The sequence below is a fragment of the Athene noctua genome, chromosome 10 (genome assembly GCF_965140245.1).
Source record: "Athene noctua chromosome 10, bAthNoc1.hap1.1, whole genome shotgun sequence".
In the NCBI taxonomy this organism is placed as follows: Eukaryota; Metazoa; Chordata; class Aves; order Strigiformes; family Strigidae; genus Athene; species Athene noctua.
The window spans coordinates 3,382,298-3,408,059 of NC_134046.1; the positions used below are offsets into that span (position 1 = coordinate 3,382,298).

The 25,762-nt window shown below is 55.1% G+C and overlaps 2 protein-coding genes across 5 annotated transcripts in view; one reads left to right on the plus strand and one right to left on the minus strand.

The window, feature by feature from the left end:
• SETD5 (SET domain containing 5) overlaps window positions 1–9,545 on the plus strand; it is a 68,589-nt gene extending 59,044 nt beyond the window's left edge. For 2 of the 3 annotated variants that reach the window (XM_074914667.1, XM_074914668.1), the window contains 4 exons: window positions 157–443; window positions 3,428–3,561; window positions 8,053–8,126; window positions 8,343–9,545. In XM_074914667.1, the coding sequence (XP_074770768.1) occupies window positions 157–443; window positions 3,428–3,561; window positions 8,053–8,126; window positions 8,343–8,945 (1,098 nt within the window). In that variant the 3' untranslated portion in view covers window positions 8,946–9,545. Of the gene's footprint in view, window positions 1–156; window positions 444–2,154; window positions 2,256–3,427; window positions 3,562–8,052; window positions 8,127–8,342 lie in introns of those variants that run through there. The other variant, XR_012634309.1, reaches the window with a different exon arrangement.
• Window positions 4,668–25,218, minus strand: LHFPL4 (LHFPL tetraspan subfamily member 4). Of its 2 annotated transcripts, XM_074914669.1 has the most exons (4): window positions 24,624–25,083; window positions 14,219–14,455; window positions 14,018–14,034; window positions 11,899–13,787 (listed from the first exon to the last, which is right to left on the minus strand). In XM_074914669.1, exons 1-4 carry the CDS (start codon window positions 25,027–25,029, stop codon window positions 13,779–13,781), a joined length of 669 nt encoding a protein of 222 aa, XP_074770770.1. In that variant the 5' UTR covers window positions 25,030–25,083; the 3' UTR covers window positions 11,899–13,778. The 2 variants fall into 2 exon arrangements, with proteins under 2 accessions (XP_074770772.1, XP_074770770.1); XM_074914671.1 differs by lacking the exons at window positions 11,899–13,787; window positions 14,018–14,034 and adding an exon at window positions 4,668–6,234 and having other exon boundaries at window positions 24,624–25,218.
• Between the last annotated feature and the right edge of the window lie 544 nt (window positions 25,219–25,762).

Genomic DNA, 25,762 nt, shown 5'->3' on the forward strand with positions numbered 1-25,762 from the left:
CCACTGTACCTTCTAAAGTTTTATCTGCAAACTGAGAAAAATAGATATTTTACCTTTTTTCTTTTTTTTTTTTTTTTTTTAACGGTGTGGGCGTGTTCCTCCCCCTATCCTCATCCCTTGCGTTCCCTGAGTCATGGCTGTATTTCTCTCTCCCAGGTATCTCTACTAGAATACCGCAAGCGGAAACAAGAAGCCAAGGAGGGAGGCGATTCAGTGCGATGTGCAGGGACTCCCACCCGACAGGGCAGCAGCAGTTCTGTGACTGACACAGATGGCAACAGCCTGCCGGGCTCCGTAGTACGAACCCCGTCCTCCCCACAAAGTGGCTTCTCCCCTTCTCATCCCTCCCTGCCTCATGTAGAGGACATCAGCCCACCAGACTCGAGGGGGGCTAGTTCCTCAACATCACTCAGCAAATCCCAGGAGAACATCAGCAGTAGGTGGTGAGTGTTATCCTTCCAAGCAAGTCTGAGATTGCTCCAAGGAGAAGGACCAAACTCTCCAGGGGGCATTTCCATAACAATCTGTGCAGCTGGATGGATTCAGTCGGGTCTCTTGGCATTGTTCTCTTTTTGGAATTGTTAAACAGCCGTGAAGGATACCAGCAGCCTTCTCAGCCTGCCCTTTAGTTCTTGGTTTAGATATCAAAAATCTGTCTTGAAAGATACGAAGTTAAACAGTTTTATCTCTCTTCCACCAGTTTATGTTTACAGTCTCAGGTTTGAAGGTCTTGCTCTTGCAATGAGAATTCAATCCAGGTCTTTTCTTGCTGAACCTCCACTCCTTTTGGACATGAGCGTTACTAAGTCAACTCCTGTTCAGAAGGAAAGCTTTGCATTTGAGAAGCAGGGACAGTGAAACAACTCCAGCTTTCCTAGTGCCTTGCACATATAGCTTGAAGAACAGTTACCAGACTGCAGTTGGTGCCTTGCCAAAGGCATGGAAAACCCACCTTTATCATGTTACTGTGAGAAGGTTTGGTAAGGGGAATGGCTGGTCTTCAAAAACTTTTGAACCTGATAGTAACCTCTGGTCCAAAAAAATGAAGTACTGCAGCACTGAAATGCAGAGTATCGCATTGTAGTGTTAATGCAGTGACGGTCAGGGTGTTCTGCTGATGGGAGCTGTGTAGTCCCCTGGCTCTGCTGATTTGTATTCAAGTTCTGTTTGTGCAGAAAGCCTTACCTTAATGCTGGTATTCCACATACACAGCTGTGTCACTGCTCCGTGTAATGGCAGGGGGATGGCAAGGGAAGGGATGCTCAGCAATGCTGAAGGTAGTGAGAAGTTTGAAGTCTGTGTTGAAAGTGCTTGAGAAGCATTGTTTGGGGTGAATTTGCAGGAGTAATAAGATCTGTTTCCTTCCCTTTTCTGTCACTCTTCAAGAGGAGATTAATAGAAATCGTTTGTCTTGTACCTCTCTGATGGTACCCTGTCCACCAGGTGACCTTCTGCCAGATGTTGGGACTGGCTGCAGCTGAGGCGGTCAGCTGGTGATTAGTTTATAATCATTATTTTATAATCGAATATCCTGTGCAAGTGTTGATATCCCCTGCCCTTCTCCTGTGCCGCTTCCTTCTGCCTGTAAAAGGGTGAAAGAAAAAACTAGCTGAAAGAAAAACAACTAGTTCAGGGTGAGGTGGCAACCATGCTCTAGTTTTATATTCTGTGAGCTTCACCTGCTGCTCCTCAGCAGGTGCTCTGGCTTCAGTTTCTCACATGGTTTCATGAGTAAGTATTGTGTGGGAATAAAGATCGTATTGTTTTGGGACACTGGATATAAAGTTTGAAACCATGCTGATCACGTTTTGAAATGGGATTGAGCAGATTTGCTGCATTTTAAATTCTTGTTCTTCTGTGTTTTAATGGGCAAGGCTAACAAACATACAGTCACCTTCTACTTTTTAAAAAAATATATCAGAAGCTGCATGTTACTGAGTTAAAGTTGTGACCAGTTTAATCTTTACCTCTGAGTGCTTACATTTCAGATACATTTCCAGACATTCACAATAATACAATATTAGGGACAGAAGAAAATGGTGGGAACTAAAATTTACATGCCTTAATTTTTAGAGTTGTCCAGGTTTTTGCTGAATTCTACAATAATTGCCAATAGCTTTCATTTAAAAAAAATTAAGTTTCTGTCTCTTTCAGTTGCCAAGATACAGCCATCACAATGTAAACAGATGTGCTGCTGCCCAGTAAAACCAGCCTTGCAGAAAACTGTCTCCAGCAAAACAATAGCAGCAACGAAGGTGTGAATTCACCCCCTCACCCCATTCACCTCCATGAGGTGTGAACTCTGGCCCCTTCTCCCTTCTGCTTCAGTGAGGGGTGAACTTCAATGTCTGGGCTATTTATTTTATAAATAAATAAAAAAGCTAACGTAAAGCACAGTTTTCAATATATATTTTAAAAGAAAAAAAAATAAATGCAGAAAACTGTTAATATGGTGTTAAGCTGCATGCTTATATGGTGTGCAGTGCATTTAATATTATACTAAATATTTAAATTCAGGCATTTTTAAGGCACACATTCTTCAGTGTCTAGGGTAGAGGCATTGTGAATCCCTGGTCAAGGTGCTACTATCTTACAGGTTAAAACACATATTTCTGAAGAGATTTGGATGGTCCTGTGCATGGTAGATTGAATATTGCCCCAGGGGTCTGAGGTTTGTCTGTGGCTCTGTTTTTCTTATACAGATTGGCTTTAGGGAAGCCACTTCACCTCTTTTTCACCCTCAGACCAGACACTTGTAATATATAATGGAACAAGATCTAGCACCAACCTCGAGCAGAGAGTTTTCACGTTACAAAATAACCGAGATGAAGTAGCATTAATGGGCAAAATGGCCAAGCTAGCTCTGCTCCAGGAACGTTGCATGATCTGACTGTACTGTCTTGACACTGTATTATCAGAAAGGTATTGGGTTTGCTTCTTTTTAGTTTGAATAAAAGTAATCTATGCAATAACTGCATCTAATCTTAATATCAGGACTCTCAAAATGCTGTTGAATCTCAAGACAATTTTTCTGGGAGAAGGTGTCCTGTAATCAGGTGATATACTGAACTGGATGTTTATACCATGTTTTTGATAAGAGTAAAGGCTTTGTTTTTTTCTGAGGGCAGTGCTATCATGGTAGCCAGTGACTGGCAGTCTAAAATCCCACAGGAGGTTATTTACATTGCAAAAGCAGCTCAGAAGTTTATTCCTCATCTGTCTAGAGAGCTGGCGGTCTCTGATCCCACCCTTCCATGCTAGGGGTTTGCATTTGCACTAACATCATACCGATGAATTTAAGCAGGGACTTTAAAGAAAAAACTGTCTTGTGATTATACCAAGGACCCCACAGCCCCTTTGTGCGTTGGTCACGTCGCTCTCGGCTCTGTAATAACAATCCTCAGGGGTTACTGGGTTTTTGTTGCAGGATGGTCCCAACGTCAGTGGAGAGGCTTCGAGAGGGCCGAGGCATACTCGAGAAGGTGCTACGAAGTGGTGCAAAGGTATCCCAGAGAAATGAATCCTCACCTACCTGTGACACTGCTGTTGAGAGAGATGCAGGTAGGAAGATGAAACGTTTGAACACTTGGCTGGTGGGAAATGATGGGCTTGGATAACTTTGCAAATTTGTCTGTGAAGTTAGTTGCACCTTCATCTTTAACATTATCAATGCCTTGTAATAGCTTTCTGCAAACCATATTTTGTTGTTATTCAGATATTGCTTGAGCTTGTAGCCCTCTTCTGTTAAACCTGGAAGACACCCAGGTTTCTCCAGGGTTTGGATTCAAGACTGTCTGCATCTTGGCTCTGGCAGGGACAGCTGCAGGGACAGCTTCTTCGTCCTTGGACAGATGGGTTAAGCAGCATTGCCTTGAGTGCCCCTGTGTACTAGGGATGAAAGTGCTATCAGTTAATAATTCTGGTTGGCTGAACATTCAGATAAATATATTATCACACTAAAATGCAGGTGTAGGCTTTAGGCAGTGCTAAGAACTAATTTAGCTTCCAAGCCTTACTTCAGCTCTTTTTGAGGTTACTTAATTCCCCAAGTTATGGTGTTTGTCAGTTTTGTGAAGCTCACCTCTGGACTGAGGTGAATTCAGTTCTTCTCTGAATAAAGTGTTGTCCTTGACAAGTAGCATGTGGGGTCAGTATTTGTAACTGGAGCTGAAGTTATACCCTTCTTTTATCCATCTGTGGTCTGAAGGTGAGATGTGACATTCTGAGAGATGGACAGACCACTTCATCATTGCCTAATTTCTCAGTTGTGTAATGGAGTTATTTTTCTTTTATTTATTTTGCAGTCTCTGAACATGATTGTTTTTACTTAGAAGGTAGTGCCCTTAGTACCCTGATCTCACTTGGGACTTAGAGCAGTGGATCATCATATTTAAATAAGTTGGTCTGTGTGCTGCTGTCAGCCCTTAGTTCCCCATAGCTGAGCAGTGTTCAGTTAGAGACTCCTGCTGCTCTGATTGCAGCTCGCTGATGATCTGAATCTCTGGAACCCAGAGCCTAGTCCTGTGGTATTTTGGACATGGAAAGACTAGAGCATCCAACCCTGGTGCTCTTTGGGTAATTCACCAGCAACAGCAACTTTTGCCTTTGGACTGTCTCATTTGTGAGTGTTTTAGGGCAGGTATGTTTACTTCATTCCAAATCAGATTTTTTTTCTTCATTTGCAGTAAGGTGTATTTGAGACCATTTTCTGAAATCAGGCCTCTCATCTGGCATTTTCCTATTTTTATACTCCTAAGTGCATCTCTTCTCAATGCTTTTTTTCTTCATCTAGTCTTGAGAGGGAATCCTCTATCAAAAATTTCATGGGACCCAAACTTGGGCTTTTTTTCCTGTCTTTCTCATACTTGGTGATTAATCTTTAGAAGAGTAGGCAAATCCATGCTCTTGCAATAGACATTTGGCTCACTGCAGTCTGTACAGATCTGTCTCTTCAGTCTCACCCAAGAGTTAGGCTGGAGTTAAACTCTCCTCTACATCGATCCATTCTTCTCTTGTTACATAAGCCCCATCCCACTCCAAGTTGTGAAAACTTAATGCTGTAGCTGACAAAAGTCTTTGTGTCTCTTTCATCTAAACGCACCAAAGTGTGGGTTTTTTTCTTCTTTTACATACTCTGGAAATGTCTTCAGTAGCTCGTTTAGATTCTGCAAAGACCACCTTCCCCTCCCCCAGTTGCCGGTCTCCTTAGTGAAACGTGAGTGGCTGAGACCCTGCCATTCCTGGTGTCACCTGTAGGAGTTGTGAAGATACATGTTTACCTGATGCTGTAACAGATAATAAATAATATGAGGGAAACTAAAAACCCCAAACTTGGATGGTTTGCTGATGGGGCATGTAGGAATGAAATGGAATTTGTGTGCATGTCACACTCTGGAGAATTGCAACAGCTCAGTTAAAGCTGTCACTTCATATGTGCTTTAGGTTGATACAGGCCAGTACTGCCAAAATAAGCAGTTGTTCTTCATGCCCTTTCCTGTGCAGGTATTAGAAATGAGGTAGGGAAATGTTGGCTTTATCTTACAAGTTTACATAAAGCAAAATCAGGAAAGTTATAGTTTATTTACCCTTTGTAATTTAGTCTTTTGATAGTCATGTCAAGGTGGGGGTTTTTTTCTGTGTACAGGCACTACCAGTGAATTGTATAGCCCTGCTGCTGGGCCTGGCCTTTTAAGAAACTATTTATTCCAGAAATCTTTAGATATCTTCTGATTCTCATTCTCAACTTCTGTTAATCACAACGATCTCCCGGATTGAACAGTTAGTCTCTTCTGTGCATGACTGCTTAACAACACATGTCCCCGACTCCCAAGTTTGGCCTTTCTGCCATGCAGGACTCAATGTCACCTACAGCAAACAGCTACTTGATGCATCAGATGCCACTTCAGAAAATGGAAGGTGTCACGGGACACGCGCTGGCAGCTTCACACCCCGGTCTCTGTGCAGGTCCTGTGCCCTGAGGAAGGAGGTTTCTGAGCCTCAACAGCAGACAAGACAACTCTATCCAGATCCCTGTTGAGCTAAGCCAGCAGCTGTGGTGTAGCACAGAGAACACAACTGCAGCAAAGCCAGGGGACTGCTGACACTGGCGCTCCTGCCAGCACCTCTGGGGCAAAGCCAGAACTGTCTGGCAGAAGCACAGAGCAGACCAGGGCAACGGGTCCTGTTTCATGGCTGACACACATCTGTTGTATAAATTTGATACTGATACCAACACTGTTTCATCAAGGCATTTCAAACACGGCTGCTGAGAATCCCTGAGATGCTGCAGATAAGCAGCTCTGTCTCATTAGACATCTTAACCCTGATGTGAAATCTTCTAGTCCCACCAGTTTCACTCCCAGCTAAAGAAAGCGTGTTTGCCAGCTGAACCCTGTGGTTACAGTAGGAATGACTGAGAAACACACGCGGTGAAGTGGCTGTGTCACTGGCCATGAGTACATCTCGCCTAGCCCAGTTCAGGCTCAGTTATTTGGTAGGACAAGGAGCTCAGCTGGCCTCTAAGATACAGGTGCTAGAAAGGCTTGTTTTGTCAAGACAGTGCTTATTCCTCTTGATCTCTCACATAACTGAGGTGGATCAGTGTGTACTGTGCTGCTGGTACCCTTCAAACCTCAAAGCATTTTCATCACCTTGGCCTGTTTCACAGACAGGCGTTTCTGAGGTCAGAGGGTAACTCTGGAGCAGCTCAGCTGACTTGTAAAGCAGAATCCCCAGAACGGCCGCAGGGTGCTGGCAGCCTCAGCAGCACGGGCCCTCACTCCTCGGCAGTGTCTGGATCTGCCTTTGAGGACAACATGCAGCAGGATCCTGCTGACAACCATCTCACAGAATCATCTGGGCTGGAAAAGCCCTTGCAGCTCCTCCAGCCCAACCATGACCCTCCCCCTGACCCTTCCCAACTCCCCCAGATCCCTCAGCGCTGGCTCAGCCCGACTCTTCAACCCCTCCAGGGATCCCGGGGACTCCCCCCTGCCCTGGGCAGCCCATTCCAACGCCCAACAGCCCCTTCTGCACAGAAATCCTTCCTCAGAGCCAGCCTGACCCTGCCCTGGGCAGCTTGAGGCCATTCCCTCGGGGCCTGGCGCTGGGGCCTTGGCTCCAGAGACTCATCCCCCCTCTCTGCACCCTCCTGGCAGGGAGTTGCAGAGGGCCAGGAGGTCTCCCCTCAGCCTCCTCTTCTCCAGACTGAACCCCCCCAGTTCCCCCAGCCGCTCCCCAGCAGACCTGTGCTCCAGACCCTGCCCCAGCTCCGTTGCCCTTCTCTGGCCACGCTCGAGTCATTCAATGGCCTTTTTGGGGTGAGGGGCCCAAAACTGAACCCAGGAATCGAGGTGCAGCCTCACCAGTGCTGAGCACAGGGCTCAGATCCCTTCCCTGTCCCTGCTGGCCACGCCAGTGCTGACACAAGCCAGGATGCCATTGGCCTTCTTGGCCCCCTGGGCACACTCTGGCTCATTCTCACCCCCCCAGTCCCTCTCTGACCGGCAGCTCTCCAGCCACTCCTCCCCAGGCCTGTAGCCCTGCTGGGGGTTGTTGTGGCCCAAGGGCAGAACCCAGCGTTTGGCCTTAGTGAATCTCAGAAAGGACAGTTTTACCTCCCCAGCCCTGTAAGTGTAGCCTGTGTGGATTCCTGTGACCGAGGCCGAGCAGAGAATTGCTGAGTCCTTAGAAACTGTCTTCTGCCTCCTGTATCCCTCTGAGGAGCTGCGGGAGCCCCGGCTGTGTCTGTGTGGTGTCACCAGTGCAGCCCTTCAGATAGGCTGGGCTAAGGCAGGCGAGCTTTGCGCTAAACCAGAGGGAGCTGGATTAAGGGAAGCAGCAGTTCCTAATGCGTCTGGCTGGTTTACACACGTTAAGGTTTTCCAGTTGCCTTTTTCTAGGGTTCTTCAGCTCCTGAAATGCTGATGGCTGGTGAAGCCTCTCTCGTCTCAGCCGTAGCTGGATGCAGAACAGGGCGGCTGGGGGTGTCTTTTGAGAGGGAACTGCTGTGGCCTCAGTCCAGGGGGTTAACATCTTGCCTGTACATTGCAGACACAGCAGAAGGAGACACTCCAGAAGCCCACAAAGGACCAGCAGTTTACAGTCCTTCGCGATACAGCTACCAGGTAAATCCTTTCCTACATTATCTGCCTATTCTGAAATAAAGCTTTTAACAGGATTAAGGGCGAAACTGGGTTTGGCTGCCAGTTATTCCCAGTCCTGCTACATTAAGCACCTTCAGCATGAGAAGGAGGTAGGAAATGGGGAAGTCATTCTGACATGCCCTTTCTTTTTTTTTTTCTTTTTTTTTTTTTTTTTTTTTTCACCATCGATTTGTTCAGCTCCTGCAGTCTGACAGTCCCCAGGCAGAATCGCAGACCCTTCTCCAGCAGAGTTCCTCCCCCTACAGAGGCCACCTCACTCCCTCTCCTGGATACAGCTATCGAACAGCAGCACAGAGGACAGGACACAGCCTCTCTCACGGTTCCTCAGAAACGTCCCTCTCCTCCACCTCCTACTCCAGCCCTGCCCACTCGCTCTCCACAGACTCCTCTGCCCTGTTTGCAGGGAATTCGGGGTATTACAGCAGCCAGCAGCACTCTGGCAGCGGCAGCAGCAGCCTCCTCAAGAAGAGCTGCCCTGCTGCTGCTGCCAGCCCAGCACAGCAGTCGGCTGTGGACTCTCTCTCCTCCGAGTCGGGCTCCCAGCCCTGCACGGGCACGTCGGGCTCCTCCTCTGCTCCCCAAAGTGCTAGGTCACTACAGTCAGACTTGCGGACTATCAGTTTACCCAATTCTGGGCAGTCTGTTCTCTACCAGGGCTCCCGGGGGGCCGTGATTTCCAATGCACAACACTATCCGCACCGCGGGGGAAGCAGTGTCCATCAGTACAGACTTCAGCAGCTTCAAGGTTCTGGAGTAAAGACTCAAACAGGACTCTCCTAGGGCTGCCTGGACTCCAGGAGGACAAAACTTGCCCATAGCTCCTTCCAGTCACCTCTGGAAGTGGTTCCTGGGCCAGTGTTGGGAGCTTGCACCTGATGCTGGGGTGCCAGGGGTCAGAGGCTGAGGTCTGAAACGCACGGGTGAGATTTGTGAGCAGTATTGGCCTCTGGCCTTGTAGGAGAACACAGATTTCTCTGAGGCAGAGACTGTAGCAAAGCTGTTCCCTGACGTGTTGGGTACATTGCAAAAAAAAAAAAAAAAAGAAGAAAAAAAAAAAAAAGGCAAATGGTTCAAGTGCAATGACTGTGGTGCAGCCTCTGTCTCTTGTCCGTGCCCATGGCCATAGTCACTCACGCAGTACGGACATCTTTTGGAACACGAAAGCAGTTTAAAGAAAACGTTGGGGGAAGTTGAACTCCAATCCCAAAGCTCTCTTTATAGGTCAGGTTCTCAGTGCGTTCTGGGGAGGGCTTTAATCCGTTACGATCATTCCAGTCACAAGCAGACGAGCGCACACGGCTGCCTTTGGGCCTGGGTCACGACTGCCACGGTCGGAGCTTTTTCCAGGACAACAGAGTCTCCGCAAATGTGAACTAGCACGGGGTGAGGGGCTGGGGGGGGTGGGTGTGAGGGGAGGGGGGAGTTGGAGTGCGTGTGCCTGTCGCTGCAAAGGATCTGGGATGCACTGCAGCGTGCTGCTGCGACGGGGGGGGACATCGCTGGGGCGGTGCTGCCACCACGCCGGGGCAGGGGGGGCACGCAGACACGCTGCGGGGGGGGGGGGGGGGGAACCCCGAGAAATAAAAGCGATGCTGCAGCGTGCGGAGGGTGGGAGGGTGCTGCCTGGCTGAGGAGCGGGGGGCTGCGGAGAGGGGGTGTTTCAGGGGTGTTCGGTGGGGACCCCGGGCTGGGCCGAGCCAGAGGCTCCGGCGCGGCGTTGGCTCCGCGGGACGTTTTTCCCAGGCGCCGTCACCCGCCGAGGGCGGCAGCGGAGCCAGCCCAGACACAGTGCGCTGTCTGTTCGATTCCATACGATTGCCAGCTTCTTTCTCACTTGTTTACTGTAATATCGGGCGTGTTTTTATTTATCTAATTTTATATTCAGTTATAACCATAGTAGGTTAGCTAATATACGACAGGTGTCATCCCTGGTGCTGCAGTGGAACTTCTCCTTTCTCTTGGATAACATAATGCTGTGAGTCTGTCTCCCCTGTCTTTTCAGATGCACAGTCTTCTTCCTTTTTTTAGGACTGTTACAGGTTTCTCTAATTCACAGTTGAAATCAGGTGTTTGTTCAACCTAGGGGAGACTTTTAAAATATTGAAACAAAGAGTAACTTTCTCACACTGTCTGGCTGTGAGCGTGTTGGGATGGAACTTGTCACCCCACAGTTGGGTGTCTGTATACTGTATAAAATAGGTGTAAACTTCACTCGGCTTAGCCCTGGGGGTGCAGCCTCCCCTTTCGTGCTCTGAACAGCACGGGGCAGGCGGGCTCTGCCCTGCCGGGTGGCGGGAGGGGGCCGGGGGGGCCCTGCCCAGAGGCGCCGGCACCTTCGGGCGCAGCAGGGGGGCAGGAAGGGAAGGGGACCCTGGAAAGCTCTTGGAAAGGTGGGGGCTGTAGCTTCTTACTCTAGTGGAGTTTTTACACCATGCTGTAACATTTGAACTTTCACAAGAGATGTAATAATTTTGATAATAAAAATACTTAACTTGAAAAAACAGTATTTTTGAAAGTTTCTTTTGTTTCCTTACCAGCTTGAGTGCTGGTGCCCTGGGCGATGGGGGGGTGTGTGTTGGTGTCTCTGTCCCTGCAGCGTAGATGAAACCTCGCAGGAGCAGCCCTGCAGCTCTGCTTTTTTCCAGCATTTCAGGGGCTGCTCTAGGAGCCGCTGTTCCTGCAGAGAGGGAGATGCCCTGAGCTTCCTGCCTGGGGTTGTGCGATTGTGGCTGCGCTGCTGCTCTTGCGCTGTCTCAGGAGAATGAGGAGGAGGAGAACGTCCCCTGCGCCACTGCGCCCGGTTTCTGCTTGTGCTGGTGCTCGGGATGTTCAGTTTTTGTACCGCTCAGCTCTGAGGAAGCCTGAGGTGGGCAGAGCCTCTGCCAGCTGTGCCTCCAAGTGCTGCTCCTCAAAGGTGCCCGTCGTGTCCCACATTCCACCCTCCTCACCATGAACCCGACACCTTGTAGGACGGTGGCTTGTGGCTCATCCTGTCCCTGGGTGTCCCCCAGAAGAGTCTGGCTCCATCCCTGCACCTTCCCCCGATGCAGCTGCGGGCGGCAGCGGGAAGCTCTCCCCTCCCTTCTCTCCTGGAGGCTGACCAAGCCCAGCCCTCAGCCTCTCCTCCGTCCCGTGTGCCTGCCCAGGGCTCGCCCGGGCTCTGAGCGTGTCCCGTACTGGGGAGGCCAGAGCTGGCCAAAGCTCTCCGGGTATCCAAGAGGTCCCCAAGCTGCCCTCGTGCTCGGGGAGCCTGAGCAGCCGCCCCTGCTCCTCTACCAGAGCCTGGCATTGAACTGTCAGGCCATGGGAGTTGTTTTTCCATCAAGATGTGAGAAATTGCTCTATTTCAGGAGGTTTCTACCAGCCTGTGTCAGCCCAAGAGCCGACAACCCGCCCATGGTGCTCTGTGGGGACCCGGGGAGGGTTCTAATGCAACTAGCGATGAGATGGGCCCCCCGCCCCACCTCCAGCCTTGCCACGGGGTGGGACAGACCCTTTCCCCAGGGCCTCGCTCTGCCCAGAGCCCCCCTGCAAGGACGGAGTCTCAGACTTGCGGGGTGCAAGGCGGGTTCCCCACCCTCTCTTCCCCACCCCAGCTCTGAGGCCCAACCCGCCCGCTCTCCCCACACGCCGGCTCCTTGGAGCTCCTTGCCAACCACCTCATCTTCATCAGCAGTGCCTGGAGGAGCCCGTCCCAATCCTCCCCACACCACAGGGCTCCGAGCTCGTCTGGTTTGAATTATATTTTTCAATAAGGTTTTGTGAAACACCGTATCAAACTTTGTACTAAAATACAGATATATTACAGCTACTGTATTCCTTTCTCCACTGATTTTCTTCATTTGTTTTTCTAATTCAGCCGGCAACAGCACTCACAAGCTGGCAAGACCCGGGCGCTGCTGGGCACGGGGGCTCCCGCCGGCCCCGCTCCAGGGAGGCGGCTGCCAGGGGGACGTGGGCACCGCCGGGCTCGTGGCCGCCAGGACACGCCGCCCCAGGTGACTTTGGCTTCCAGCCGGTGTTTTGGCACAGCTCCGTCCCTCACCGCCACCCCGCAGGGCCTCAGGGCGTGACTTACCTGCTCCCACCAGCCCCGCTGCCCCCAGCGCTGGCCGGGCTGGGCGATGCTTCCCTTGGTTGCCAAACTCCACGTGCCGTGGCCCTGCCCCGTTACCACAGCTCCTACACCCAGGGCTGCCCATCCCGGGGCCTTGGTCCCGCTCTGCTCCCCACGCTCGGCTCGGCCCCGCTCCCAGGTCTTGTCCAGCACCTGGGTCCAGCCCTGCCAGGGGCCCCGCCGCGATCCCCCGGCCTGTCGCTCTCCGGGGAGCTGAGGGCCCTGCAAACAGCCCCCGGCTACTCGCACTGAGACATGGCCAGTGCTGAGGACTTTATTGCATTGCAAGGGCTGCGGTGGCGACCCGAGCCCCATGCGGCCGGGACCTGGGGAAGCCCCACCGCCACCCCAGTCTGGCCAGCAGAGCCACAACCTGGCTCCCGGGTGCCAGGGAGGGTGTTGGTGCCAGCCGTTGGGTGCTGCGTGGGTGCGTTTGAGGCTGGGTTGTGCTCGCAGGCTGCTGGGCTCAGCACTGCCCTGGGCAGCTGCCGCCTGCTGGCTCCCCACGGGCCATCACCGCGGGCCAGCGAGGTGCGGCCAGCGGACACGGCCAGGCTGACGGGGTGGGCACAGGAGTGCCCGGGTCCCCCCTGCCCCGCCTTGGCCAGGCCGCATGGCAGGGAGAGCCTTGCCATGACCAGTGGAGATAAAGCACCGTATGGGGACGGGGAGGGAAGGCGTTTGGCAATAGCCTGTGGCCGGCTCGGGGCAGGGGCTGGCGGAGGGGTCCTCCTGCGCCCACCCGGGGGATGGGGGTTTGTATATTCAGCTGCTCCCACTTACCAGGGCTTACATTCAGCGGCGGCGCGAGTCGGGTGTCCCAGCGGCCGGCAGCAGCGAGGCCCCCGCGGTCCCCGCGCTGGGGGGAGCGAGCGGCAGCCTGCAGCCCTGGCCATGTGCTGGGAAACAGCGTGTCCTGGGGCAGTGGGGTGAGGGGGCTCGAGTCACTTTACCCTGTTTAGAGAATATGAATTTACACGTAAAAGTAGGGGTTGGGCCTCGTCCCGGCCGCTGGGTCCCCCGGCTGTGGAGACAGGATCACGGAGCTGTACAAAATGGGAGCGGGGAGAGGGCCGGGGCCCGGAGCAGCCGGCACGGGGCATCACTGGGCGCGCGTTCAGGTGGGAGGCAGCGGGTTGGGAGTCCTGGGAATGTAGAAATCTGTTAAAAACTCAGACAGTGTTTTTTCCTTGAAACAAAACCGCAGTTGGACGCTGTTCTCAAACGAAGCGGGTTTGGGGCATCCTCCCCCGGCGGCGGCCCGCAGGCGGCAGGGGGTGCGGAGCTGGCGGGGTGCGTGGGATGGCGCTGCCGGCGTGGACATGGAGGTGGCTGTGGAGGCGGCGAGCGGCCGGCACGTCCCCGGCGCAGGCGGCGGGGCCCGGGGTGCGGCGCGGGACGCTGTGTGGCCGCTGGCAGCAGACGAAGGGCAGGACGGGGAGGGAGCGCCCAGGCTGCCGGCCGTGGGAAGAGGGTCTTGCTGTGGGCGCTCGGCATTATATCCTCTGTGGGGAGAGCACAGCGGGTCGGGGCCGGCGTGGGACAGGCCTCACCGCGCCATCCTGCCACCAGTACAGCCCACGCCCAGCCCTGCTGCCTCCCTTCCCTATCGCCCGCTTGTCACCACTGCCCCGCGCAGCTGGCATCCCCCCATCCCAGCCCACCCAGCACGGTCACACCCAGACACGGCGCACGGTCAGGGTTAGGGGACAGGACAGTGACACTCAGGACTTACCGCAGTGCCGACAAAATCTGTGGAAACAGAAGAAAGGGTGTCAGGCCAGGCTGGGGCTCAGCATCCCACTCCCACCCTCCCCAGCCTGCCTCGCTTCGCAGGTGGGACCCTCACTTGGGAGGGGCTGATTTTCCAGGCTAATTCCCACCTGGGATCCCCCCCAGGGCCGTGGCTCGGCCCCCCCGGCAGCGCAGCGCTCACCTTTGCTCTCTGTCTTGAGCTCCTCGTGCAGCAGATCGTTCTGCCGGTTGCCGAGGACAAAGGCCAGGAAGGAAAGGATGAGGGCGTTGAGGATGCCGATGATGGCCAGGATGTAAGCCCAGCGCACGGAGCAGTCGCCCAGGGAATACTTCCCCGTCTTCTCCCCGCACATGTCCCGTATGGTCTCTGCATCCCAGCCGTCGGGAAAGATCATGCAGCCCAGCACCAGGCAGAGAGCTGCAAGGGGGAGAGGAGGGGGGAGCGTCAGAGGGGACACGGGGGGGTGGCAGTGCCGTGGCCTCACAACAGCCAAGAGACACGGCGGGTGACAGCCACCGCTGCCCTGGGGGATGGCATCTGCACATGGCGGCCCCAAACCTGGCCCACGCGTCTATGGGGACTTCAAGGTCTTGGTTTCTTCCAACATCAACCACAGGATCAGGGGTTCCCCACGGGTTTTCCTCCTCACCGCAGGCTCCCCGAGATGGCAGGAGCTCCCCGCACGCTGCAGGCAGGGATGCTGCCTGCCAAGAGAGTCACTGTCCCCAGGAACCCCCGCAGCCGACCGCCCCGCAGCCTGCAGCACCGCTCCCAGCGCGTCTCCGTCCCGTGTGCTCCGTGTGCTCAGAGACGTCAGGGAGCTCCGGGATGAACGCAAAGGGAAATGCTGAGACTAAACCCGTGACTGTCAAGGTAAGGAGGTGACATTTTTTTCTAACTACAAGCTCCCTGTATCAGCTGGGAGGACCGAAAATACTAACCATGCTGGAGAGTGGCTGGGGTGCCCTGCAAGTATTTTTGTCCTGGGTTAGGGAATCCCAGGTTAGGGATTTTTGTCCTGGGTTAGGGAAGAACCGAGAGGCTTGTGCCCACACAAGTAAGAAAGTCACTCCCCATCCCTTATTGCTGGAGGGACAGCAAACACCCCGTCAGACACAAGTGTGCCACGTGGGGCCAGGCAGCTGGTGGTCTGGCTGGCGAGCTCTTGGGGTGCTGAGGTCCACTTTTAACTGCTCTTGGTAGGGAGGGGAAATCCCAGGAGCGGGGAAAAGTGAGCGCCAGGCTGGCGCAGGACATCTCACCAGGACTGGGCACAGCCCTCACATCCCAGTGAGCTGACTGCTCTGCCCAGGGAAGGGCAGGGACACTGAGGCAAGTTGCCCTCAGCAGCCCACGCACTGGCACATCATACCACAGAGTCACAGAGTCATCCGGGTTGGAAAAGCCCTTGCAGCTCCTCCAGCCCAACCATGACCCTCACCCTGACCCTTCCCAACACCCCAGATCCCTCAGCGCTGGCTCAGCCCGACTCTTCAACCCCCCCAGGGATCCCGGGGACTCCCCCCTGCCCTGGGCAGCCCATTCCAACGCCCAACAGCCCCTTCTGCACAGAAATCCTTCCTCAGAGCCAGCCTGACCCTGCCCTGGGCAGCTTGAGGCCATTCCCTCGGGCCTGGCGCTGGCTCCTTGGCTCCAAAGACTCATCCCCCCTCTCTGCCCCCTCCTGGCAGGGAGTTGCAGAGGGCAGGAGGTCTCCCCTCAGCCTCCTCTTCTCCAGACTGAACCCCCCCCCAGTTCCCCCAGCCGCTCCCCAGCAGACCTGTGCTCCAGACCCTGCCCCAGCTCCGTTGCCCTTCTCTGGCCACGCTCGAGTCATTCAATGGCCTTTTTGGGGTGAGGGGCCCAAAACTGAACCCAGGAATCGAGGTGCAGCCTCACCAGTGCCGAGCACAGGGCTCAGATCCCTTCCCTGTCCCTGCTGGCCACGCCAGTGCTGATACAGCTGCTGCCTGGTCTCTGCCTCCTCCGTCCACATTCCAAACCTGAGCGTCTTTGCAGACAGAAACGAGCCCTGCAAGCTGATTTACCACCACACACAGCCCCAGTGCCACCCCGGCACTGCATGGCCACATGGCACGGTGCCTGCACGAGGAGCCAACAAACCAGCATCTCCAGCACATCATCCCCGGGGGCTCCCAGCCGAGCACGGCCACAACTGGGACCGGATCTGGTCCTGGATCTAGCCCTGGATCCCAGACTAACCCAAAACCATCCCTCTGGAAGGAAATGTATATATAAAGGGCACCAACGCTGTGCACTGCACGGGAAGCGGTGAGGAGCAACCCAGTCTGCCTGCTAGCCTGGGCACCTCTGAGCTAGATGGCATTTAATTCAGCTGAGGGCCTGAATTAAAGATGAGGAGAAGTGGCAGACCTGGGTCAGAAAGTCTTCTCAGGAAAGATGCCAAGAGGATTTTAGGATCCACTGAGCTCCCAGTGCACTGCAGCTGTGAAAAAAAAACCTAAGGAGCTCTGTGGTCATCCCTGGTGAGGGGGTGATTTTGCCCCTGCAGTGCTGGTCAGGCTGGCACGACCCAGCCTGGAAATGGGCACGGCTGTAACAGCTCTGCTGAAATCGGTGAGGAGGAGAAAAGAGCCACGAGTGTGGGGTGAGGCAGGAGGAAAGCACTCCTGGGTGGGCAGCAGCCCCCAGCAACAGACCCTCTCAGCCTGAGAGAGAAAAGGGCCATGCTCCAGCGTGGCAGAAGGTGGCAGATGTAAGAAAAAAAAAAAAAAAAAAATCAGGCACCAATTTTACCTGACCCAGCAAAGGCTTGGGCAGGCACCCGGCTTTTATGCACGGCCCCCAGTCGGTCCCTCGCAGGAGCAGAACAGCAGCTCCTGGGTCTTTCCTTGCACTCTGCATCAGTATTTCATCTGCAATTTTGAGCGTTTATTTGGTCCAGGTGCATCCAGGAGCTCACCAGAGCTCGCTGCTCTGCAAACACCGCAGCTGTATGTGGGAGGGTCTCCCAGGACACCAGCGGGTCCCAGACATGGCAGGATGGGACAGCGATGCAGGAGGCAGCGGATTAATGTGTGGGAAGGCTACAGCGCTTGTGGAGGATGCAAGAGAGAGGGTTTAAGGTGAAAGCAGCTCAAACAGGTACAGGAAAAACAGGGAGCCACCGGTGCAGCCATGGGGGACAGGCAGCCATGGCCACTGCCAGGAGCACTGTGGCTAGCTCTAGCCTGCGTCTGCCTGCCCTGGTCCCTCCCGTCCCTGTGTGCCCGCTCTGCCCTGGCACCAGGGCAAGGGGAGCCTGTACCCTGGCCCACAGAGCAGCTCCAGGATCTCACAGCCTGTTTGCAAAGAGAATTAAACTACAGATTTACTACCAGAGCAAAGGAGCGTGCCCGAATCACCACATGTACCCCAACGCCTCTGCCGAGGGTGACCGGCCTCTTCCCACGAGTCCGCTCTGCAGGTCCCTGGGAAGTGGCCGTGGCTGTGCCACCACCACCCAAGGCAGGTCCTCTCCCAGCGAAGAGCAGCGCAACACTCCCCTCTTCCCACCTCTCCTACATGTCCCCAGCAGCAAGCCGAGTCCTCTGCTCTGTCACAAGCAATTCCCTTTTCCACGTGTCCCCAGGCTGCGTGATGTCCTGGAAACACCTTCCCGTGCCTGTAGCAAGGAGTGACACTGATGTGCAGAGCAAAGAACAAGGAGGGGATCCCCACACGGTCGCCAGGCCTCGGCGCTGCCCTTTTCAACAAGCCCCTCGCAGCAGGTCTGAGGGGGCAAGGCCAGGGCTCTGCCTGCCCGTCCCTCTGCCCGTGGCGCCGTTCTGCCAGCACCTGCCTCCAAATACCCCGAGGTCCCTTGCAGACCCTCAGGATAACCTTGGGTTTGTTTAAAACAGCCTATTTCTACGCCTTGCAACCGCATGAAAAACACCAAGCGATGACTCCTGCAAGAGCCAGTATTAAAGAGGAAAAATATAACCCAGCTCTCATCCATTTTGCTTTTAATTCTTGTTCTTCTGAAGGTGTAGTGCCGGTCCCCACTGCCAGTGGCACCAAGGACAGCCAGCTGCTTTGTCACACCCCAGAGCTGCCATCTCTCCCCTAGGCCCTGGCCTCTAACTCCCTTTTCCAGCGTTTTCCCAGTTGGAAAGACAAGATTTGAGACTGGGCATTTTGGTGTGCAGAGGGAGGAGGAACTACCTGCGGTTTGCAGGGTTGCCCGTGGGATCCTGCTGGGGCTCTGGCCCCAGAGAAACCAGCATTTCTCGCCTTGGTTTTCACAGAATCACAGAATCATTCAGGTTGGAAAAGACCCTTGGGACCATCGAGTCCAACCATTTTGCAGCTGGTTCATGGCTTCCTACTCCTCGGTGCTGCCTGGTCAGTCCCTTAGAAATGAAAGGGGCACCTCTAGGGCTTTTAATATCCTCGCAAAAGAAATTAATTGAAGTGAATTCAATGTTATGAATCTGGCTGCGATATCAGAGCAAGATTTTAGCAGAGGGAGATGGGGAGGCGCCTCCTGGCAGGATAACATCCCTGGTTGAAGGTGCCTGTAGCTAATTTGGACCGTCTGAGTAACCCGCATGTTCGCCAAGCTCCACAGTTATCCCAGTGCCCCCCCACCCCCGTCCCGTGCAGTTATGCCTGTGGGATTCAAATCTGATTTTTTAATCACTTTTGCTGTCTACTCTGCAGGTTTGGGTGAAGAATGGCTTTTACTGCTCTTGCCTGCCACGGGTGGAAGGGGCTAAGGACATACCCTGCAGCTGAGAGACGTGTCCCCTCCCCAGACTCCACCAGGACACATGAGGGACTGAAAACTGGAAATTGTGGGGGTAACTGGGGGGAAACCAGCAACTGCTGGGTCCCAAAGGGGCTTGTTAAACCTGGCTTGGGGACAGCGAGGCGTTTGGCCTCCTGGGTAGCGCATCACTCCCACCATCACTGCAGACACACCTCTCAGTTGGGGTTATCTCGGTGACCCCCCCCTCCCCAGCTCCTCCCATCTACCTTGTGCCAAAGGGGAGGAAGCTCTGGGTGCTGTATCCTCCACCGTGCCCACGGCTGCTCACCACAATGCTGTGCCATCAGCACATCAGGGGTCCCCACTGGAGAGCCCCAACACGGTGTCCCTGGGCACTGCACACCAGCCTGTGTGTGACTGTGACTCTGGGGTCTGGAGTGGCCGTAGGAAAACTCCTGAGAGCTGAGCACCAAAAGGAAAGGGGACGATCACAAAAATAGAAATCCCTCAAAAATAAATGAAAACTAAAGGCGGTGTGCTCAGGATGGCTAGCACTGGCCATTTACACAGACAGGAGCTCTCTTATGGCATTTTGCTCCACGGGCTGTTTCTGAGCCAAAAAAAAACCCCAGCAGGATTCAGAATAGAGTTACGAATTTGTATGAATCAGAACTGACAGTTACTTTATCTGGAACAAGAGTTAAGGGATGTGAGCTCCAGGACACGAACGGCTCTGAAATGCCTGGCTCAGGCCCTCCCTGCAGGTCCGGAGGCACACTAACAGCTACTCCAGGAGGTTACACCGCCTTGCAACGCCCAGGGCCAGCTCCAGCAGAGCACGAGGTGCTGGACAGACACAAAGGTCCCCACTGCATGACAGGAGTGGCAGGGGGAGGAAAGAAGAATTCTTCAGGAAAGCCTTTTTTGGGGCCAGAAGCTGGTAATTCAGCAAATGCAAAGTTTTTTTGCAGTGATGTCTTCTTTTTGCTGCAAGGTCAGCAGGTGGAAGCAGTTCACCTGGAAGATCATATATTGGCAATATTTCTCCCTTGGGCAAAGAAAGGGTTTGAGGCTACTTCATCCTCATTCCCAGCAGCTGTCCCAGTTATGCTCCTCACTGGTTTGGAGCAGTGGTGTCTGTGCCTCATTTTTTCATTAAGAATTTCAACGAATGACTATTATACGTGTTGAAAACAATTTTTTTGAACCCTCAAACCCTCTCCAAGAGGAGCTCTCTCTCCAGCAAGTCCCAGTTGGGAAGACGAGCCCATCCTGACGTGGCTCAGCAGGGGTCCCAACTCAGGTGGTGACAAACACAGCTCAGGTGCAGCTGGTGATCAAGGCTCCGCCCCTGCTCACAGTTCACATGCTGGTGGGTGGGAAGAGCTCATCTGAGAGGTGAGCGTAGCTCTGAGCTCCCAAAGGAGAAAAGGGCCGAGATGGATACGTACGATCACATTCTCCATCGGGCAAGGTGTGTGGACACGGCACAGTTAACTCCAAAGTGCCACTGATAAAGCTAAACCCCTGGCTAGTGGCATGGCCCCGGGGTGGAAGGTGGCCCACGCGTCATGTGCCTGGCCCAAGGGAGCTGGGAGGTGTCACCACACCGACCGCCAGGCTGAAGCACAGGGAAACACCTTCAAACGTTGGCAGTCACTTCCTCCACGCAAGAGAGCTCAGCTGGCTGTCTTTTTGACCCTCAGTAAGTACAAAACCAAAGCCCCTGCTTGAAAACAGAGCCCTGGGCCCGCTCAGAGCGACCGTCCTCACAGAGGCACGTGGGTGCGGTGTCACATGGAGGTGGCTGGGGTCTCTCCCAGGACAACTTTGTTCAAAGCTCAGATTTAACTCACAGGGTGACCGGGTCTTCCGTTACAACAGAGAATTAGGGAATCAGAGGAAACGTTCAGGCTCCTGGGCAGCCACCTCAGCGCGTGGTGGTGGTGGTGTAAGTGTGCTCCTGTGCTCTGGTCTCCAGAGAGGTTGCTGGCATTGAGACATCCACAAAATCAGCCCAGCTGCCTTTACCTCCCTCCTGTACCTGCCCTCAACGGAGGGTGGACGAGAGGGATCACCCATGCAGCTTGTTTTCCTTCAAGTAAGCATCAGCCCGTGGGACTTTCTGAAAGAGGTCCTCCGTTAATGTTGAGGACTGGGGTGGCATCAGGGTGCTGTCAGTCATACAGTTGTTGATGTGTTCATGCTAAAGGCCTGTTTCTGGTTTTATAATAGAAGGATTTAGCGAAATCTCCAGTTTTGCGTTACTGGGATTTTGAACAGGGCAGATGGCTACATTTCTATTTGCAATAAAGCAGTCTTTCCTCTTAATTAGATGCAGTTTCCTCCTAGGGGGGCAGTGGCTTTTGAGCTGGAGCTTTCTGTGAAGCTCTAATTAAACCCTTCCTTGATTGTCGTCCACTAATTAGACATTGATAATTTAAACTTTTTTTTTTTTTTTTGGAAAAAGATACTGAATTCCTGATTCCCCCTCCTCTCCTCCTCCCCCACCTTCCAGCTCTGGATTTTTCAAGAGCTGGTTCATGCCCTCTCTCAGCAGCCCTGTATTCTGCACCGGCCATGCCGCAGGGACAGGGTGGACCCACCTCTGCCCCACCTCTCTGCCTTTCACCTTGTTTCCCTGTTTTTCACCAGTGAGACCATGAAACTTTGGGCCTTGCTGTTGCTTCTGCCGTAGTGGTGTGAGTCCTCCTTCAGCCAAAACCTCACTGAGGCAGGAGGAATGCCTTTTCCTTCTCTGCCCCTCCAAGCCCTCTGCTCTGGCACATCCCAGGCGGGTGAATCTCCGAAGTTTGCCATCACAGAGTCTGCGTCGGGCCACATCCCTGCCCTGCCCGTGGGATTTGGCCCATGATGGGTCACGGCAGCCCCTTCTCCACGCACAAGGTAACACACCCACCTGCAGCTGCCTCTGATATGCCCAGGGAAGCTCAGCCCTGCCCAGCCTCCCCAGACAAGGCTCCCTCTTGCCAGGACACACCACCCCACTGCCTCTGTGTCCTGGCCCTCCCTCAGGGTGACACCAGCCTCTCCTGCAGGACAGAAACTCTCTAGTGCTGCCGCATCTCGGGGCAGGGTGGATGGCCAAGTTAATGCTGCCTTGGACTTTCCCCGACACAGAAAGTCCCGTAGCCATGCTGCTTTGGGAAAGCTCCGAGCCACGCCTGGGCCAGCTGGGGCCCAGGAGAGCCGGCCCACGGCCCCAGTAAGCCACACATTCAGGGTTCTTACAAGTGCAGTTGTGAGCAACACAAGTGTAGCCGCAAGGTGTGAAGTGTGAGCAGGGACAAGCCCCAGAGCAGGGCGAGGGGTACCTAGAGGTGACAGCAGCAGGGTGCTGCCCTGGCCACCCAAGCCTGAGCTGGGGAATGACAGGAGGCACCGGGGAGGAAGCCCGGGGCTGCCTTCAGTGCAGTGCCCTCCACCAGGCAGCTCCCTGCACAGCAGCAGCACTGCCCAGGCTCTCCAAGCCACTTGATTAAGCTGCTGACAATCGGTAGGATTTGGGCTCTGAGCTTGCCTTAAACCAGTAAATCTTTGGGACAGGGAAAATTAAAGACGAAGGAATTTCCCAATAAGCCAAAGCAGCTCCAGGTCTGGCTGGGGTCCTGGGTGAGGAGAGGTCAGGCTTTCCAGTCCAAGCCAGCTGCAAGGGCGGGAGCTGGTCTAGCTGCAAGCCCCTAGCACGGGGGGGCTGTATCCTCCCACATCAATGACTGGGGCCCTCCTCCCGGGGTGGGCAGACTGGGGACCTTTTGTAAGGAATACGGGGGACTCTAGGTCTATTCACACTTTGTATGCAGTGGGGAGTAACACAATGTCTTCCCACATGTGGTAAAACTGGAGAGCAAAGGAAGTGAAGGGTCCTACTACCGGGAGGAGCTCAGGATCTTTCTCCCAAAAGGACAGACCATCTGTGAGGACAGCTTGGAGATCTGTGCACAAGGGGACGCTTGGGATCCTTATCAACATACGCATCAGGTCCCTTTCTGGGGAGAAGTTTGGGTTATTGTATGGTGTCTCTTTGAGGGGTAAGTCTATGAGGGTGTTGGGGTACGTCTACGGTGGAGTTTCTTTTGTGGAGGGACCTGAGGAGGAGCTATAGACAGGGCCACTTTTGGGAGGAATGACTGGGCTTGAGCCTGTGGTTGCTTCTCAGGAAATATCAAGGTAAATGGGTGGTGTCCTTCCGTGGGAAGCGCTGTACCTGGGGTCTCCTTGTGCAGAGAGCTGAGGAAGGTTGGTCCTCACAGCCTGTTCATGATGCTGGAGGAAGGGGGCGTGGGCATGACATGTCTTTAAGGGGAAGCTGGATGGTCTGTTCCTGCACAGATGCTTTTCCAGGGCTCAGGGGGTCCATGCATGGGCTCCTGTCAGTGTTGGGGTCCCTTCAGAGGCTGGGGGTTCCCCTAAAGTGGGTATCCTCTGAGGACAAGCTTGCTCAGGGATGCCCTTCAGGCTGGGTAGACAGGAAGACTAGACCCTGATGTGGGGTGCCCTGGGGGATCTGAGTTCCCAGAGGGCTGGTCCCAAGTCCAGGGTGCCCTAGGGCATCCTTGACTCTGTGGGACAGTCCTTGTTGTAGGGTGTCCCAAAGCTGGTCCTTTACTGGGGGCCCTCAAGGCTGATCCCTAGCCCAGGGTCTCCCGGGGTGCTCCAGGGCCTGGCTTGGCTCTCCTGGGATGCTCCAGGCTGCCCAGGTGTCCCAGGGCTGGTGCCTGTTCTGGGGCCCCCTGAGGTGGGTCCCTGATCCAGCTTCCCCTCTGCGTCCTAGGGAGCCTCGTGTTTCCATGGGGGTCATATCTTGCCTGGGGAGTCCAGTGCCCAGAATAGATGGCCATTCCTGGTGCTCTGTCACTGCCAGTGCCTGGCCTGGATGTCCCAGGAAGCCCTGGGGTGCCCTGGGGACGGTTCTTGGCTGGGATGCCCCAAGGCCCTGCAGGCCCTGCCGAGCTTCCTTGAGCAACCATGGTGTTCCCTGCAGCCAACCTCTGCCTGGGGAGCCCTGGGTGCCAGTGCCTAGAGCTGGAACCGGTTCCTGGTGCTCTGTCAGGGCTAGTGCCAGGCCTGGGTGTCTCAGGAGGCCCTGGCATGTCCTGGGGCTGCTTCCCATCAGGGATGTCCTATGGATCCACAGTACTTGTACCCAGCCCAGCCTCCTTGGCAACCCTGGTGTTCCTTGTGGCCAGGGGCCCTGATACCACAGAATCATTCAGTCATTCTATCACAGAATCATTCAGTCATTCTATCACAGAATCATTCAGTCATTCTATCACAGAATCATTCTATCATTCTATCTAGAATAATTCTATCATTCTAATCATTTTATCATAGAATGATTCTATGATTCTCGGGCAACCCTGGTGTTCCTTGTGGCCAGGGGCCCTGATACCACAGAATCATTCAATCATTCTATCACAGAATCATTCTGTCTAGAATAATTCTAACATTCTAATCATTTTATCATAGAATGATTCTATGATTCTCGGGCAACCCTGGTGTTCCTGGTGGCCAGAAGCCCTGATACCGGTGCCTGGGGAGCCCTGGGTGCCAATGCCCCGAGCCGGTGCCCATTCTCAGTACTCTGTCAGGGTGAGTGCCTGGCCTGGGTGTCCCAGGAAGCTATGGGGCTGATTCCTGGAACCGTGCCCCCGCAGCGCTTGGACCCATCCCAGCTTCTTGGAGCAACCCTAGCGTTCCCCATGACCAGGGGCCCCTCTACCACGGCCCCGCCATCCCGGCAAACCCCCCATCCCGCTCCCCCCCCCACAAAGAAAACCCTTCAGGGCCTGATGCCCGTCGGTGGGGGGGTGGGGGGTGTGTGTGTACCTGCCAGCAGCTGCATCCAGGCGCAGATCTTGTAGACGGTGGCGGTGTTGCAGAAGAAGAAGAGAGCGAAGCAGGTGATGCAGCCCAGCGTCAGCACCATGGAGAGCAGCACGAAGAAGGCCGCCGCCTGGAAGGCGCCCGAGGGGATGGTGCTGAAGTCGGTGAAGGAGCCGCGGCACGACAGCTCCCGGCCCGCCAGCCCGCTGCCCACGCAGTAGTGGAACAGCCCGAAGTAACCGGGTTTGGGCGTGTTGACGCTGTCGCCCACCCAGTAGGGTTGGATGAAGACCACCACGTTGATGATGGCGAAGCAGATGGTGAAGATGGCCCAGAGCACGCCGATGGCGCGCGAGTTCCGCACGTAGTTGTCATGGTAGAGCTTGGAGGCTTCCTGCGAGGGCAGCATCCTGCCGGCCGCCGGGGGGAAGGGGGGAGGGAGGGGAAGGGGGAAGGGGAAGGGGAGGGGGGGGGGGGCCGCGACGGCGGGGGAAGCCCGCCCGGGATGGGGGGAAAGGGGGGGGAAAGGGAGGGGGGGCCCCCGCGGCCTAGGCGCGCCCGCGGGCTGCCGGCCCCTGCGCCACCCGCGCCGCCATCTTGGCTGCCGCCTCTGCGCCCCGCGCGCGCCCCCGCCGCGCGGGCGCGCGGCCCCCCCCCCCCCCTCCCTTCCCCTCCCTCCCGGCGCCACTGCGGAGCCCAGCCCAGCCCAGCCCGGGGGGGGGGGGGGTCGGGATCAGGCCCCTCCGGCTCGGCAGCTTTCGGCTGGGCTCGGGCCGCCCCGGCGAGCTCCGGACCGAGTCGGTGAGGTGGGGGCTGAGGCGACGGTGGTGGTGGCGGCGGGCCCGCCCCGCTACTCCGTTCCAACCGGGGCCGCTCCCCGGCTCGGCCCGCCCGCGGCAGCGCCTGGGCACGGCCCCCGGTTCACGGCAGCACGCGTGGGTATGTTGGGCCGAAGCGGGCGGAGGAGACACCCCCCACACACACACACCCCCCTCAGGGCCTTCCCGACCCGCTTGGTGGGGCCGGGGCGAGCCGGTTACCGGCAGTGTGGCTGCGGGAGCAGCAGGGCCTGAGCCAGCACCTCTCGTGAGCCCTGACAGCGTGGGGCCGGGGTACGCGCGTGGGCCAGGGCAGGCGTGGTG